The 15,223-nt window shown below is 38.2% G+C and overlaps 1 protein-coding gene across 1 annotated transcript in view; it reads left to right on the plus strand.

The window, feature by feature from the left end:
- The window catches only part of GRM8 (glutamate metabotropic receptor 8), a 956,579-nt gene that overhangs the window by 925,870 nt on the left and 15,486 nt on the right, over window positions 1-15,223 (plus strand). The window contains exon 10 of the mRNA XM_075208924.1: window positions 3,052-3,298. Within this exon, the coding sequence (XP_075065025.1) occupies window positions 3,052-3,298 (247 nt within the window). The remainder of the gene's footprint in view (window positions 1-3,051; window positions 3,299-15,223) is intronic.

Consider the following 15,223-nt stretch of genomic DNA (forward strand, 5'->3'; position numbering starts at 1 on the left):
TTACTATGGAACACAGGTCCAAACTTGTAGTTCATGTCCCCACTGTAAGATTTTCGCTATCGATATGGGATCAAGTCACTCAAATCTATGAATTACACTTCAATTACACGTTATTGGTCCCCGCGTGACACAAAATTGATTTCGTACCTGGGCAATACCACAAAATGTTTAATCACTGGAAACGTCATAGTATCTTCTTCGCCTGGGACATTACCAAGATACACCTTTTCCCTGTGTTTTCCGAACCTAACACATACTTAGGCCTGCTGCCTAAGGTTTTTTATCAATACCTTGACATTAGACATTACTTTCAATCCTTTAAAAATTCCTCCTTCTTTGGATCAATGCTCCACTCTGGAATCTGTGCTGCAACTCCTCCTCAACAAAAGCTTTAATATCTACAGTATATCAACTGATCAATCCCTTAATCTACCTACTAAAGACCCTCATAATCTAGCATGGGAGAGGAACATGGGGGAGACATTGGAAATTAAAAAATGGTCCAAATTTACATCAAATCTAGCAAAATCGTCAATAGCAGTCAAAATAAAAGCAAACTCCTTTAAAATCTTCTATAGGTGGTATCTGGTCCTCTCCCATTTACACGCCATATTTACAAATACTTCTGACCAATGCTGGCGAGGTTGTGGCTGTTGAGGTACCCTGCTGCACATGCGGTGGTCCTGTCTAAAAATTATGCCCTATTGGCGACAACTGCATACACTTCTTTTTTTAATCACTTAGGTGCAGATGTCTGATTCCCTATTATACTCACTCCGCCTCAGGTCCATCCCAGATACATCTCAACCCGTAAAAAAACTGATTAAGCATATTTGAAATGAGGAAAAATGGCTTATGGCAGCACATTGAAGAACTATTCCCATCCATTACTACCTGCTACCATAAATAGTATCTGGTCAACATACCAAATGGAAAGTGTTACAGCCATATTAAATAACACGCCAGTGAACATCCAAACCACTTGATCTCCCTGGACAAACTATTACAAAGCCTAACCTCTCTTAACCACTGACTTATCAATTTAGAAGTAATCTTTAAACCTAGGTGATCAAAACTAAACCCTTTCCCCAAACTTCATTGCCAATACTTAAAAGTGAAGCAAAAAATAGCATATACTTAATTATTCCCCTCATCCCCTGACTCTCCCACCCTTTGTATGTCTTCTCTCTCAAACAAGTTAGGATGTTAGTATTATTCCATTCTGTTCATATTATCTGAATATATATGCCTCTCTTTATTTTCCACTTATTACTAAGTGATAATTCTCTATGGACATAAAACAATGTTTGTATTTTTCTATTAACTTGTGAAACATAATAAAAATGTATTTAAAAAAAAAATAAATCAGTTAAATCAGCATGAAGTCGTCATACAAGTTAGATTGTGAAATGAACCTTTTCTACTAACTTCTTATACTAAAATAAGTGTCTCTGCAATTGTGATAAGATTCTCTAATTATCTCTGTTACAGACATTCTTGCAACCTGACTAAAAATAGAATTAATATAAAAATGTATTCCAAAACAAAATAGATGTTCATCATCTGTCAATGATCTGAGTTTAGAGTAATTTGAAGCATTTTTTTTCAAAATGGATTATTTAGTTTTTAAACTATGCATTAAAAAATGTAACTTGTTAGAAGAAATTTAATTGTGCAAAGTTAAAATCAGATTCTGATAACATCAATCATTTAACTCTTTAATTTCTAGATTACTCCAATTAAAGAGACTGTTGCTTTAAGTATGATGCCAAAACTTTCAAGATTCAGGGAAAGAACAAAACATTTAATGATCATTTGTATAACTTTTAATACTTTGAAAGTTACAAATAGTAACAAAAGTCTTCAATCTATTTTAGCTTGTTACCAGCAGTACATAATAATGGAGTGTCACTCATGTTCAAAACATCATATATGTAATGTTACTCCTGAATTCTTTCATATGTCATGTATGCAAAAGTATGGAAACATTTTATTTAATTATTTCCTTTAAATGTATCATTCTGATTAATTGTTGAGATGGATAATATTTGTAAGGATTATATTTTAGGTGAGTTTTTCTTGGGTGAGAGTACCCATTGTTTTTATTTTATCTCTCTGTGATATCTATGTGCAAGCAAGGTTGATGTGAGAGGGACTAGAATGTGCATGCACAGTGGTACCAGCGCAGCATGTAATTGTGTTCTACAACTGAGCAAATTAGGCAGAGAATACAGCACAGATGTCATGTGGGGTCTGGGAGATCAATACAGACATTATAGATGATTCAGAATCAACATCAAATAACCAGTGAGGAGACATATCACAATATATTTAAACGTGAATCACAGTATTTGGATCCTAGTCATAGTGTAGCAGGCCAATTATCTGAAGTCACTCCAGCAGTGTAATACATTTCTACCTTCTTCGAGGGAATGTGTTCCAGGTCATATGTAAAGACCCAGTGATTTTCATTTGCCAGGAAGTCCAGTCAATCTTCTTATGTCAGGGATTATATTAGGGAATAATAGTGCACACTTACATCATTGAACAATCTTCTGGAATGCCCCTTCCTTTCCTTACCCTTTTCTATTCCAGTCATTCATAGCTTTTATTCATAGCGGTTTTTGTTTTGTTTTGCCTTTACATTAAGGCTACATCATAAGCAATGAATGAAATGATATGATATGAAATTAAACAAGGTTATTCCATAACTTTTTTTTTCTTATAAATTAAATCGCTTTTTGAATCTCTACTAAAAAGCACATTTTGTCTGGGTGATGACACGTTCTCGTATATATGAGATTACACCAAGACTAAGGTAATGGGAGAAATCACTGACCGGGCAGATTTGATAACATGTAAAGATTGTAGTTATATAATTTACCTCTATGATGTGCAATCTATTACAAATATTGATTCCATAAATACATTTATTTAGATTCAAAATGCTAACATTCATATTTATTTTACTGCTGTATTACTGTTTCTGAACAGCTCTGGGATTTAGTTATTATTTAAAATTAAATATATTGTTATTTTATTTATTCGCAGATGTATATCCAGACGACTACTCTGACAGTATCCATGAGTTTGAGTGCATCTGTGTCTCTGGGAATGCTCTACATGCCCAAGGTTTACATTATCATTTTCCATCCAGAGCAAAATGTTCAAAAACGAAAGAGGAGTTTCAAGGCTGTTGTGACGGCCGCCACCATGCAAAGCAAGCTGATCCAAAAAGGAAATGACCGGCCAAATGGTGAAGTCAAAACAGAAATCTGTGAAAGTCTTGAAACAAACAGTAAGTAGCTGAGTGAATATCCTGCACTAATGCTCTATTAAAGGGCTATTTTGCATGTTTATCGATTATTTGCTAAAATCAGAATAAATCCAGACCTGAAAATTTGTAAATGTGTCACTGTACACAGAGAGAGATAAAATTAGTTAGGCACACAAAATGTTTTTATTTTTTGTCGCTGTAGTCCACAAACTTAATGTATTACAAATGAACATGCCCTGCGACACATGGCAAATACAAATATATATATGAAACCAGACAGGCAATATGTCCTATGTCGTCGGTCGGCCAACTACCTTCATATGGTCTCATGTGCTAAAATAAAGCCAATACTCTTATATGAAATACATGCACAAACAGCCAATATACCCCATTAAAATAAGCATGCAAACATGATTTTATATGTCCACATATTGTTTTATGGAGACCTTTAAGAAGATGTAATATAGCCTTTAATATAGCTTCCTATAGCACCAACCCCCCCGTTTCCAAGCTCACCTTGTCAATGATACCTAAAAAAAAGTAACTTAAAAATAAACACACCTCCAAAGCACATGAGTTTTATTGAGAAAAATATAGACACTCGCCTCCCCTATTAATCTACAAATCTTTATGTAAAAGATTCACATAAAAAGAAGTTCTGCTACCGATCTAACAATACTTTATTTTTACACAACTGTAATTGTAAGACACTCAAGCTAATAAAAAAAAATGCACAAAGAAATTGAAAACAAAATGGAAAAATGGATAAAAGACACACACTCCCCTTACTAGCTCTAGCTAATTCTAATTGAGCAACAAAGGAAGCTTTTTTTTAACTGTCAGTGAATAATGAACAATGATATCTGCACTTTTCAAGTGGATATTGCTCTTTAGTAAGAAACATTGTAATCCACTGTATTACAGCTTAGTATAAGCAAACCATAAACTTTTTGGAAAATAAATTCCAAATGGTTTTGTTAATTGCACGGTATTTCACAGTATTTACTATTTGCTGCACCATATAGCACTCTATTATACTACGCATGTAGTGCTTAGTGAGTCCTAGTTTGACATTACAGATTATTAGGTTTAAGAGCTGAATTCTCTGTGTGTGATACAGCGGGCATTTAAACCATAGTGCTAAGGTACTTCTTCTTTCAATTATCAATGTCCTTCAGCTTGCCTATGATTTATTATAAACCAGTTAACTGGGAGTCCAGTAATTAAGACACACACGCGTATATCCTTTTAAGATTCTGAACTGAGGTCATTTATTTTGCATAACCTTTTTATAGAGCTTATTGCGTCACTACATTAATTATTCCTCCCAAGACTTTTAAGAATATATAACGTACGTTCCTACTAGCTACAGTATAACATATTAAACAATGCCCCCAGTCCTTATTTGGATATCAGTAGTTTTCTTTCTCCCATGAACAGTCACAAGTTGAATTTCTTTATAGCTTCAGTCCCCAACTTGCGATGCTGTGGGTGGGGGGGGGGGGACAGGGACAACCACACTGATACTAGCAAGGCCACAGCTGTAAATTGGTTCTTAGAACATCAACTGATTTGTCTGTTAAGGTTACACAACTCAAAGTGTTTTTTTTATATTATTACCACCATTCTGCCTTGTAAGGATCCTAAACCTCCACAATAGGCAATTATAGAAAATATTTTTCCATGTGATTAACTCTCCTCCTTCACATCCTTTTATTTCAACCCTGCTGAAAATATATTGAGGTTTAACATTGGTTTTAATACTGTAAGTGAGGTGGGTGGAAGTAAGGGTCCATTTCTACCAAACTAGATTCTGAGCAAATTGTGCATGTTTTGAACTTCATTCTTATCAGATGCCTGCTGTTTTCACTGATAACACTAGTATAAGTATATTCTAAAGCAAAAAAACAGGGCAGTTTTATTCTAATTGTTTTAGAGCATGATCTGACTTGTGGGCTTATCTAGAATATCTGATGATAAAAATGTGGGTGGTATCCACAAATCACATATAAATATCCTAAACATAGGATTTTATTCAAAGTATGCAGATATAGGTAAGAAATACTGCTATCTGAAATACTAAAAGGTATATTTTATTTTTCCCTTTTTTCACTTTTATTTTGCTGTTAGTCTTCCTTTAATGCAAGTAAATTGTGAGTTGCAATGTGACATTCTTATGGTTTCCAACAATGCACATTTACTGGTTCCTATGCAAACCTACAAATATAGGCACAGATTGGTTTTATGGAGTATCTACCCTGAAATGCCCAAAGTTTATAAGAGCACTTCTGTGTGGTCTGAATATTTTGGGATTCTTAAATAACCCTTATTGTGCGTTTGTGTGCAATATGCCCCACATAAAAATATTACTCAAAGTGCAAATATAAGGTTGCACCATAACTAAGCCTTGTGATTAGATACAAGGCATCAGTCAGTCCCAGTACTGCAAGTATGTAATTCTTGAACAGTTAAAGACCTTTCAAAAACATGAATAAAAGAAATACCATAGAATATCATATCATATAATTCCATATAATTAAATGTTTATTTTGTTTGGTTGCATTATTTTTTTGTAATGCTATAACTTTTTTTCCTCTCACGTAGATGATGTCCAGCACATTATTTGCATAATTAGTCTTGGGTTCATATTTACCCAATGTTAGGAAGTGAAACATTTTCCTAAGGTTCCTAAGTTTTGACCCACCAGTTGGTGGCTGGGTACGCGATCCTGAATAACTAAATGCCTACAAGACCTTCAACAACATTTTGAAAGCGACAGTTGTAACTTCGGAATTGACTAAAATTAGACGTGTTTAAATACTGACAATTCAGACTGATGTTTTTTTAGGAACAGTTGTACATTATAGAGCCGGCGGGTTCTCGCATTGCCTCAGCCCTTACTAGTGATGTGAATGTGATTGTCAGGATGTCAATTTGTCTGAATTGCAGTATGTCAGCATTTAAGCACGTCTAATTTTAGTCAGTAAGAAAATTACCGCTGTCGCTTTGAAGCTATCGTTGAAAGTCTTGTCGGGATTTAGGTATTCGATTTATTGACTACTACCGCCAGTTGGATGCATAAAAAAACAAATTGACAATTGGCTCACTTCACAAGCGTTCTGTATTGATTTAAAACTATTACTCAGTTAATAGGTTCTAAATAGCAAACTCCCTTTAATCTCATATGATTTAAACTTGGCAGAAGGTTCTGAAAAATGTCTATTTAAATTCTAAATTCTTTAAGCTGAACATTATTGAGGTTATGAAGAAGGCCCTATAGTCATTTTGTAGAACACATCAAAAGGGGAGTAAAACATGGAAAAATCAGGCACATGCTCACTGAATGCTGCTTTTAGCTCGTGGAGTTTGTAGTAAATCTAGGTAGAAATTGCAATTTTGCATCTTGGCAAAACCATGTTTCTTTGTGTGTGTGTGTGGGGAGGGGGGGTGTGTTTGGCAGGGGCAGATTAACAGTGTGTGGAAAGCTGGATTCGCTCCTAAATTTAATTGAGACCAGAACATTTAAACACTTTTGTTTACACTTTACATGTTTGAAAAAGCACAAGAATATTTATGAGTGTGGAGCTTTTGAATTACGGGCTCCAGCAAAAGCAACTTATGGTGTCTCCTGTCACAAACATGTCATTGTCAAAATAAAGCCAGTGAATCTGCACATTGGGCAAACACTGCACCGATTGCTTGCAGTTAATGCTGTCTGGCCATATCCGAGCGCCAGGCAGACAAGACCTGTTTGTGAATAGCACATGCCCCATTGCCACAGTATAAGGAAGAAGGCAGAAGGTGCATGGCAGAGGGCCAATTAGTTTGTGGGGGCCAGAGCTTGATTCTTCACAAATGGTGCAGGTAAGTTATCTTTTTTTTTTCTGTGCACAAAGATGTGGCAGTGCATGCTGACACAGAACTTGCATCACTGCTCCTTCAACTCCCTAACTTCACTCCCATTGAGTTATAAAAACAACATGCTAACTGCATGCTCTAAAAAATGTTTACTATTATAAATAAATTAGAGATAATGAACCAATTTACAAAAATCACAAATACTGATGTAACAAATATTATACACAATCACTTTTATTAGCCCACATGCTACTCTTCTCACCAGTCTCTGCCTCTCATGCCCCCTAATCATCTGTTTGTGCCCCAAATTCTCCTTTCTTTCCATCCTGAGCCCCACTCCTCACCAGTCTCTGAGCCACATGCTGCCAGCCCTGTTGAGTAGGGTCCTTGAGGTAGCACCTCAGCTGCACCACTTACAATCCGACTCTTCATTAAATGTATAATGGCAGCAAACATAACCTAGTGAAAATGATTGCACAAGATCGTTTAAGGGTTTCTAGGGTTGTTAGCAGACTTGTCCACATTCCCAGAAGGTCCAGGAGACTCCCGAATTACTGGCAGGTCTCCCGGGCCCCCGACAGATCAGTCTATTGTCCCACATCCTGCCCAGTTTATAGTGAAGTGAGCAGGATGGGGCATCCATAATGTGATTCACAGTGAATTGCATAATGTTGGCCTTGCCCCTGTGGTGAAATGATGTGGTTGCGTAATTGTGGGTGAGGCCAAAATAAAGCAATTTATGATGCTCTGTTCCAGTCCGTACTCATATTTCATCTCCCTGCTGGGATCTCCCACAAGCTTTTAAATTCAACAAATAGTACTTTTGCCTTAGGATTTGCAAAAATATGTTTTTTAAGTTTTATAGACAGACCTTAACGTCTTTAACTTAGAAATTCATTGAACCCTGCAATTTGATGTGGGTGCCCAGAGATTTGCAAACAACTGGTTTTCATTAATTAATATGAAAACTGTAAAAAAAAGCACAAAAACATATAAAGCCAACTCTTATACAAACTTGTATGCTCAGCATCCACACAGTATAACTTTCTTAAAACCTCATAAATAAATGAGGAAGCTGCTGGTATCAGTTACATCATTTATAACATGAACAAATTTATTTATCTAAGAAAATGTTGAAATTCAAATTTGAAGCTCAAATTTCTGCTGACAGGTAACTGTAATTAAACTTCTTTTTCCATGGGTTTTATTTATTGTTATTATTATTTATTTATTTATAAGACGCCACAGATTTCGTAGCATTGGATACAGAAGCAAGAAACAAATAGATGAGCAGCACGGTGGCTTAGTGGTTAGCACTTCTGTCTCACAATGCTGGGGTCATGAGTTCAATTCCTGTCCATGGCCTTATCTGTGTGTAGTTTGTATGTTCTCCCTGTGTTTGCGTGGGTTTCCTCCGGGTGCTCCGGTTTCCTCCCACACTCCAAAAACATACTGTTAGGTTAATTGGCTGCTATCAAAATTGACCCTAGTCTCTCTCTCTGTCTGTGTGTATATCTTAGGGAATTTAGGGCCTGATTCATTAAGGATCTTAAATGAAGAAGTATCTTATTTCAGTCTCCTGGACAAAACCATGTTACAATGCAAGGGGTGCAAACTAGTTTTCTGTTTTGCACATAAGTTAAGTACTGATTGTTTTTTCATGTAGCACACAAATACTTGATAGCTTATTTGTACACAGAAATTTAAAGTTGATATCTGTGTGCTACATGAAAAAACAGTCAGTATTTAACTTATGTGCAAAACAGAAAACTAGTTTGCACCCCTTGCATTGTAACATGGTTTTGTCCAGGAGACTGAAATAAGATACCTCTTCATTTAAGATCCTTAATGAATCAGGCCCTTAGACTGTAAGCTCCAATGGGGCAGGGATTGATGTGAATGAGTTCTCTGTACAGCCCTGCGGAATCAGTGGCGCTATATAAATAAATGGTGATGGTGATGGTGATGATGATGATGATGATGATGAGGTAATAGACATAAGTAGCACAGATGAGTGTGAGTAATGCTATGGGGACTCAGACAGAGTGCAGCAAAAAATGTGACAGGACGAATGAGGAAGTCAGACAGTAGGCAGATGTGAGACAATAGGTAGTGAGGAGCCTGCCAGCGAGAGCTTGCATTCTAGAGGGAGGGGTGGTGAGAGACAGTAGGGCCAACCAGGAAAAGATGGAGATCTCAGGTGAGGAAGAAGAGGTGATGGATAGAATAGTTTTCACAAATATATATGCCCAATACTGGCTGGAATTGTATAAAAGCTACTTCTATGTGACCATGTATGCATTAGTGGAATTAGGAAGTTTTTTTTTAAAGGATACATTCACTGTGTTAGACATGCCAATGTGACCTATTTAATCTAAGAAACATTTGTCTGGTTTGGTATTTCTCATCTTTTTAGTGAGCTGTTCTGGACTTGATTAATTAATTAAAAATGCTATTTTCTAAATTAAATAAGTAAATAATTTACTCAGCCCAGGTTAATTCAGTCAATAGGTTGGATATACTGGACCATACAAATGTTTCCCTGGTGACATTCGTGCTGTGTTTTACCACATATAGAGAGCATCTGCTGACCACTAATTGCTTTTAGATTGTTGTATTTTCCCTTCTGATTTACAGTTTGGCTTCTGGCAATTTTCAACAAATTATGCGAATGTCTCTAACACTGTATTGCAAATATGATATGTTATTTTCATATCCAAAGTAAACCTCCTGCTTAAAAAGACTCCAGTGGCCGCATATGCAATTGTTATTTTTTATTTTGCCCTAATGCTCTATGACTCACCACTCTTATCTAAGCACAGAATGCTGTCTTGTATTCTTTAAGCTGTAATAATGTATAATTTATGAAACAGATGCTCCTGGCACAAAATCTTATGAGGACAGTATGACATCCTAGGAAGAATATAGATCTAATGATATATATATATATATATATATATATATATATATATATATATATATATATATATATATGTATATATATATATATATATATATATATATACATATATATGTATTTAAATAATACGGTTGAACTTCACTAATATAGACTGAGTCCCACTTTGACAGAAAGACTTTATGCTGTGGGATTCCCTACTGTAATACGACCAGCCCAGCCTATCATAGCCCTGGTGCCTTTCTCCCTGCATTAAATGTTAATATATTTACAGTTATAAACATTTGTGCTGACTTTCATCAATAACAGCAGGGATCTTTGTTGCAAAATATATGCCTGTATATATCCACAGCAATCCTGATCTAAAGGCAAGAGGTCAGGGGTACCAGCTCAGGTGTGCCAGCTAGGGAGTACACTAGCAGCGAGAGTTACCCTGAAGGACGCGCTTATAGGTGCCGGTGAAGGAGCCTAGTGGCGGCAACAGCAAAAGCCCATCCTTCTGCATTGAGATGGTGCATTTGGGATAAAGAAAGGGGACAGTGGCAAGTCAATCCCAGCTGGTCCCCAGCAACACCACAGACAGGGTGCCCTAGGAGGCCCATCCTGTCACAAGTGTCTATATCTAATAACATATACTGGTAGGTTTCTCTGTCACTCTTATAACCTGCACTTGTCAACATAGTTCCGTCTTTAAGGGTTTTATAGTATCTTTTACAAGTATTTTAAAATGACCAAAAGTGCATTAACAATTTACAGTATTTAAATGCTGTGCCAGTTGATAATTATAAAAAATACATATAATGTTCTTATAAAAGCTTTATGTCAGGGGATTGGCCTGGCCGGCTAATATGGCAGAAGTACTTTGAAATAGCTCCTCTGTCAGAGAAATAATGCAACTTTATCTAAGTATTTCCTCCTTCCTAAAGTGGAGAAAAATAACTCTACTCTTATAATCCATGATGTGAAACCATAAGAGGTGAGAACTGGGAGACCTCTGTGTTTGAGGTACCACCTTAGAGATAATTTCCTGTCAGGCAGCCATATCCCCACCTCTGACACGAACTGGGACCTAGGGCCAAGCAGCATCACAGGCACCTTTGAGTGCCCACCAGAGGAACCCCTGGGTAATCAGCCTGTCTGCCTCCTGTCGGTTCTGGGAGATTTGACCTCCCTGTGAGTACCCACGCTATGTCATTGGAGTGCCACGGTGGCTCTCTACTCCAGGTATAAGCTATCCTGGTCTTTTGCAATGCTTTTGCTTAGGAATTCAAAGGGAAGACACTGTTCCCTTCTTAGTGTCAAATTGCTGTGCCATTTATCCATTACCCTTAGGATGCTTATCAGATATCTTCTACTTGCCTGACTCCAGCTGTCTGCCAGCCAGAATGTACGGCCTGGTGCTTCGGACCTCTAGCAGATAAACGTACCTATCTGCACACACTAAGTTTCCTACCTGGTCTTTGCAGCTTCTGCCACACTTGTGTCAGAAAGAATCAGCACATGGCAAGCACTGTCTTCATACCAGGGTGTGGACTGATTTGTCGTCTCTCTCCAGCTCAGGTCAGTGATATATTTTGTTGCCTTGGTTACTTTGTGGAGCTGAACAACAAGAATAACACAGCAGAACAGCTCTAGGAGAAACTCAGTAAAATCTCACCTAGGCAAAGATAAAACTTAAAACTTAATTACAACAGTGCCAGGAACTCTGACTACTGTTCAGCTGAACTTTCACCTCAAGGTATTGTGCAAAATTTCCACCCACTGTTTTCACCTATTACCAGAGTCACACTCTTCACTATTCAATAGAGTGTTCTGAGTGATACTTATGGAAGCAAAACTCATATCTTTAATCAACTGCAAGCGATAATAAATCACTGTATTAGGCGAAGCAGCTCTCCCAGTTATAGCCTGTGGACAAGCACTTCTACAATTTGCTTATTTACCCCATGTTCTTTAAGGAATCCTAAGCAAAACGGTACCATCATCATCTTCATCATCATCACCATTTATTTATATAGCGCCAATGATTCCGCAGCGCTGTACAGAGAGCTCATTGACATCAGTTCCTGCCCCATTGGAGCTTACAGTCTAAATTCCCTAACATACACACACACACAGACTAGGGTTAATTTTTTGATAGCAGCCAATTAACCTACTAGTATGTTTTTGGAGTGTGGGAGTTCACTAAGGCTCAATTACATCTAGTGGTAAAGTTATATGTTCTTGCATGACTCCATAGAGCCCCAGGCTCTCTTCTGGTTCACTCAATGCCTTGGACATCACCCCTGTCCCTTGCCAGCAATATAGACAAATGATAATTTTCTTACTATGTCTTTTTCTCCATCTTTCACCACTCTCCTTCCATCCCCCTAGTTGTCACCTAACTCCCACTCACCTGGCCAATATGGTCTTAAAGTTTTGAACCAGTTTTTTCTGTGGCTCCTCCACGCGGACCTACTCATTTCTTTGCCTATAATTTCACATAATGTGAAGGGACTCAACTTTCTCTCCAAGCTCTGAAGCATGATCTGTTTTTCTTTTAAAAGTAACACTTTATTAAGCATCTCCACCCTGAAAAATCCCCTGAATTATCATGACAGTGTTGTCATGGTAATGGCAAGGTAGGGTATAGTTTAAATAATCTTCCCTGCACCCTTGTAAGCATTTATGCTCCAAACCCTGGCCAACACAAATTCTTTAAAAAACTAGATTACTTGTTAACACATGTTAGCAAAGGGGAGCTAGTTGTAGGAGGAAATTTAATGCCATCCTTGCATCTAGTCCAAAGAGAACTGCCCACACAAATGTCATGTCTGATTGCAGAGACACACTGAGTTATTTCAGTATCCTGGACAAAACCATGTTAAATTAAAGGGGTGCAAATTAGTTTTCTGTTTTGCACATAAGTTAAGTACTGACTGTTTTTTCATGTAGCACACAAATACTTGATAGCTTATTTGTACACTGAAATTTAAAGCTGATATTTGTGTGCTACATGAAAAAAACAGTCAGTATTTAACTTATGTGCAAAACAGAAAACTAATTTGCACCCCTTGCATTATAACATGGTTTTGTCCAGGAGACTTAAATAAGAAACATCTTAAATTAAGATCCTTAATGAATCAGGCCCCATATTCCTATCTTGGTGGATCTTTCCACCTTAGCCTTTATAGCCCAATGCATCCTGATGAACAAATGAATCTCTACTTCATGACATAAGCACCACCATGCAATTATAATCTAATCTCTCTGATTATTCTGAAATAAATGATACTTCAGATATTTCTCCAATGATTCTCCATGACGCCCTCAAGGTAGCCTCAGAGGTCACCTCATTGCCCTAGCATCCAAATCTAAAAGCATTAGAATTGCAACATAAAGCAAACCCTGATTTAATACCCTCCAGAAGATCAGCTATGCTAGAAGAGAACTTAACCTCCTCTTATCACATCAGACAGTCAATAAGTTGAAATGTTTTTTTCCTCATTTATGCACCCTGGCCTCCATCCCTGATCACCTTTGGGTCCCCCATCTCCCCTGCCTTCCACAGTGCCTCTTCGTGTCCCTGCTCTGTGTTCCCCCGATAATCCACTACGTGAACCACTTAAATCACCGTTTTGTTCCACTACTGATTCCGTTTGTTCTACTATCAACTTCCCACTCACCTATAGGCCCTCTCACTTGTCCACCCTCAGTATACTACATATCCTACCTGCCTCTCTCAACTACCTCTGGGCCCTGCTCTCTTCCTCACAACTTGGATTCCTGGACTCACCTGCTCTCTCCCTAACACCTTGGATTCCTGGACTCACCTGCTCTCTCCCTAACACCTTGAATTCCTTAACTCACCTACTCTCTCCCAAATACCTTGGATTCCTGGACTCACCTGCTCTCTTCCTAATACATTGTATTCCTATACTCACCGGCTCTCTCCCCAATCTTGGTCTCACCTGAACTCATTCACCTGGATTCACCTGATCTCCTGCTCCTTTATCATTGCCTGAGCACACCAGTTCCTGTGAACATTCACAATCCAGATTCATCTGTATCTGCATGACTCTGTACTCTCTTTAGCTTTACCTGTTTGCTTTGCATTTTACTTAGCCATTTATTGACTTTCATACTTAGTTTTCATTTTGTGCTACTTTATTATTTACTAAGTCTTTCATTAGTTTCCTTTTAGTCTGTTTCACTACTGGTTGCCTTTTGTTGTTCCCTTGTCTCTTCACTCTTCCTGCTTCTTATGCCCCTGCTTCTCTTCCTCTCCTCCACATTTTCCCTCACCTAGTATTTCATCATGCCTAGTTCTTGCCTATACCCATCCTCTCCCCCAGCCCCCTTCACTGCCTCCACTTTAACCCTCCCCCATGCTCGAGCAACCCTGCTAATCTCATTAATATCTCCCCACTTCCCTCCGTACCCTACTCCTGTGCCCTCTGGAACTCCTGATCCATCTGCAATAAGCTGATCTCTATCCACAACCTTTTCCTCTCCAACTGTCACAGAAACCTTTCTCTCTTCTAGTGACACTGCTTCCCCCACTGCGCTCTCCCATGAAGCTCTCTCTTTCATCAACTCCACCCGACTGGATAACCATCCTGGAGGTGGTGTGGGCCTCCTCCTATCCCCTAACTGTACTTTTTGGGTCATCTCTTTCTCCTCCTAAGAAGTCCACTCTATCCATCTCTTCTCCCCCATCCACCTCTGTGTCGTTGGTCCCACTTCCATTTTTCTTGACAACTTTGCAGCCTGGATTCCCACTACCTCTCCTCTGACATCCTCTCCATCATACTTGGATTTTAATAATCCTATTGATAAGTCCACTGACCTTGCCTCCATCAAACTTCTTGCCCTTTCTTACACCTTCAACCTTACTCAGTGAACCACTTCCCCACCCACTATCTTGGTCATTCCCTTGTATTCTCTCATCTCTGTGATCATTCGGACTTCTCTAACTCTTTCTTCCTACTCTCCCACCACCATCTCCTCTCTTTCACTCTGTCCACTTCCCCTTCTCCACCCCCACCTGTCACTACCCTCACTAGGCGCATTATTGATGCTCTTGACCCTACTTTTTTCTCCTCCTCTCTTGAAACTCTCCTCTCCCCTCTTCCCACCCTTGCCTGTCCAGACCAGGCAACATCCCTCTATAATCACTCCCTCATCACTGC

This window comes from Mixophyes fleayi, chromosome 4 (assembly GCF_038048845.1).
Source record: "Mixophyes fleayi isolate aMixFle1 chromosome 4, aMixFle1.hap1, whole genome shotgun sequence".
Taxonomy (NCBI): domain Eukaryota; kingdom Metazoa; phylum Chordata; class Amphibia; order Anura; family Limnodynastidae; genus Mixophyes; species Mixophyes fleayi.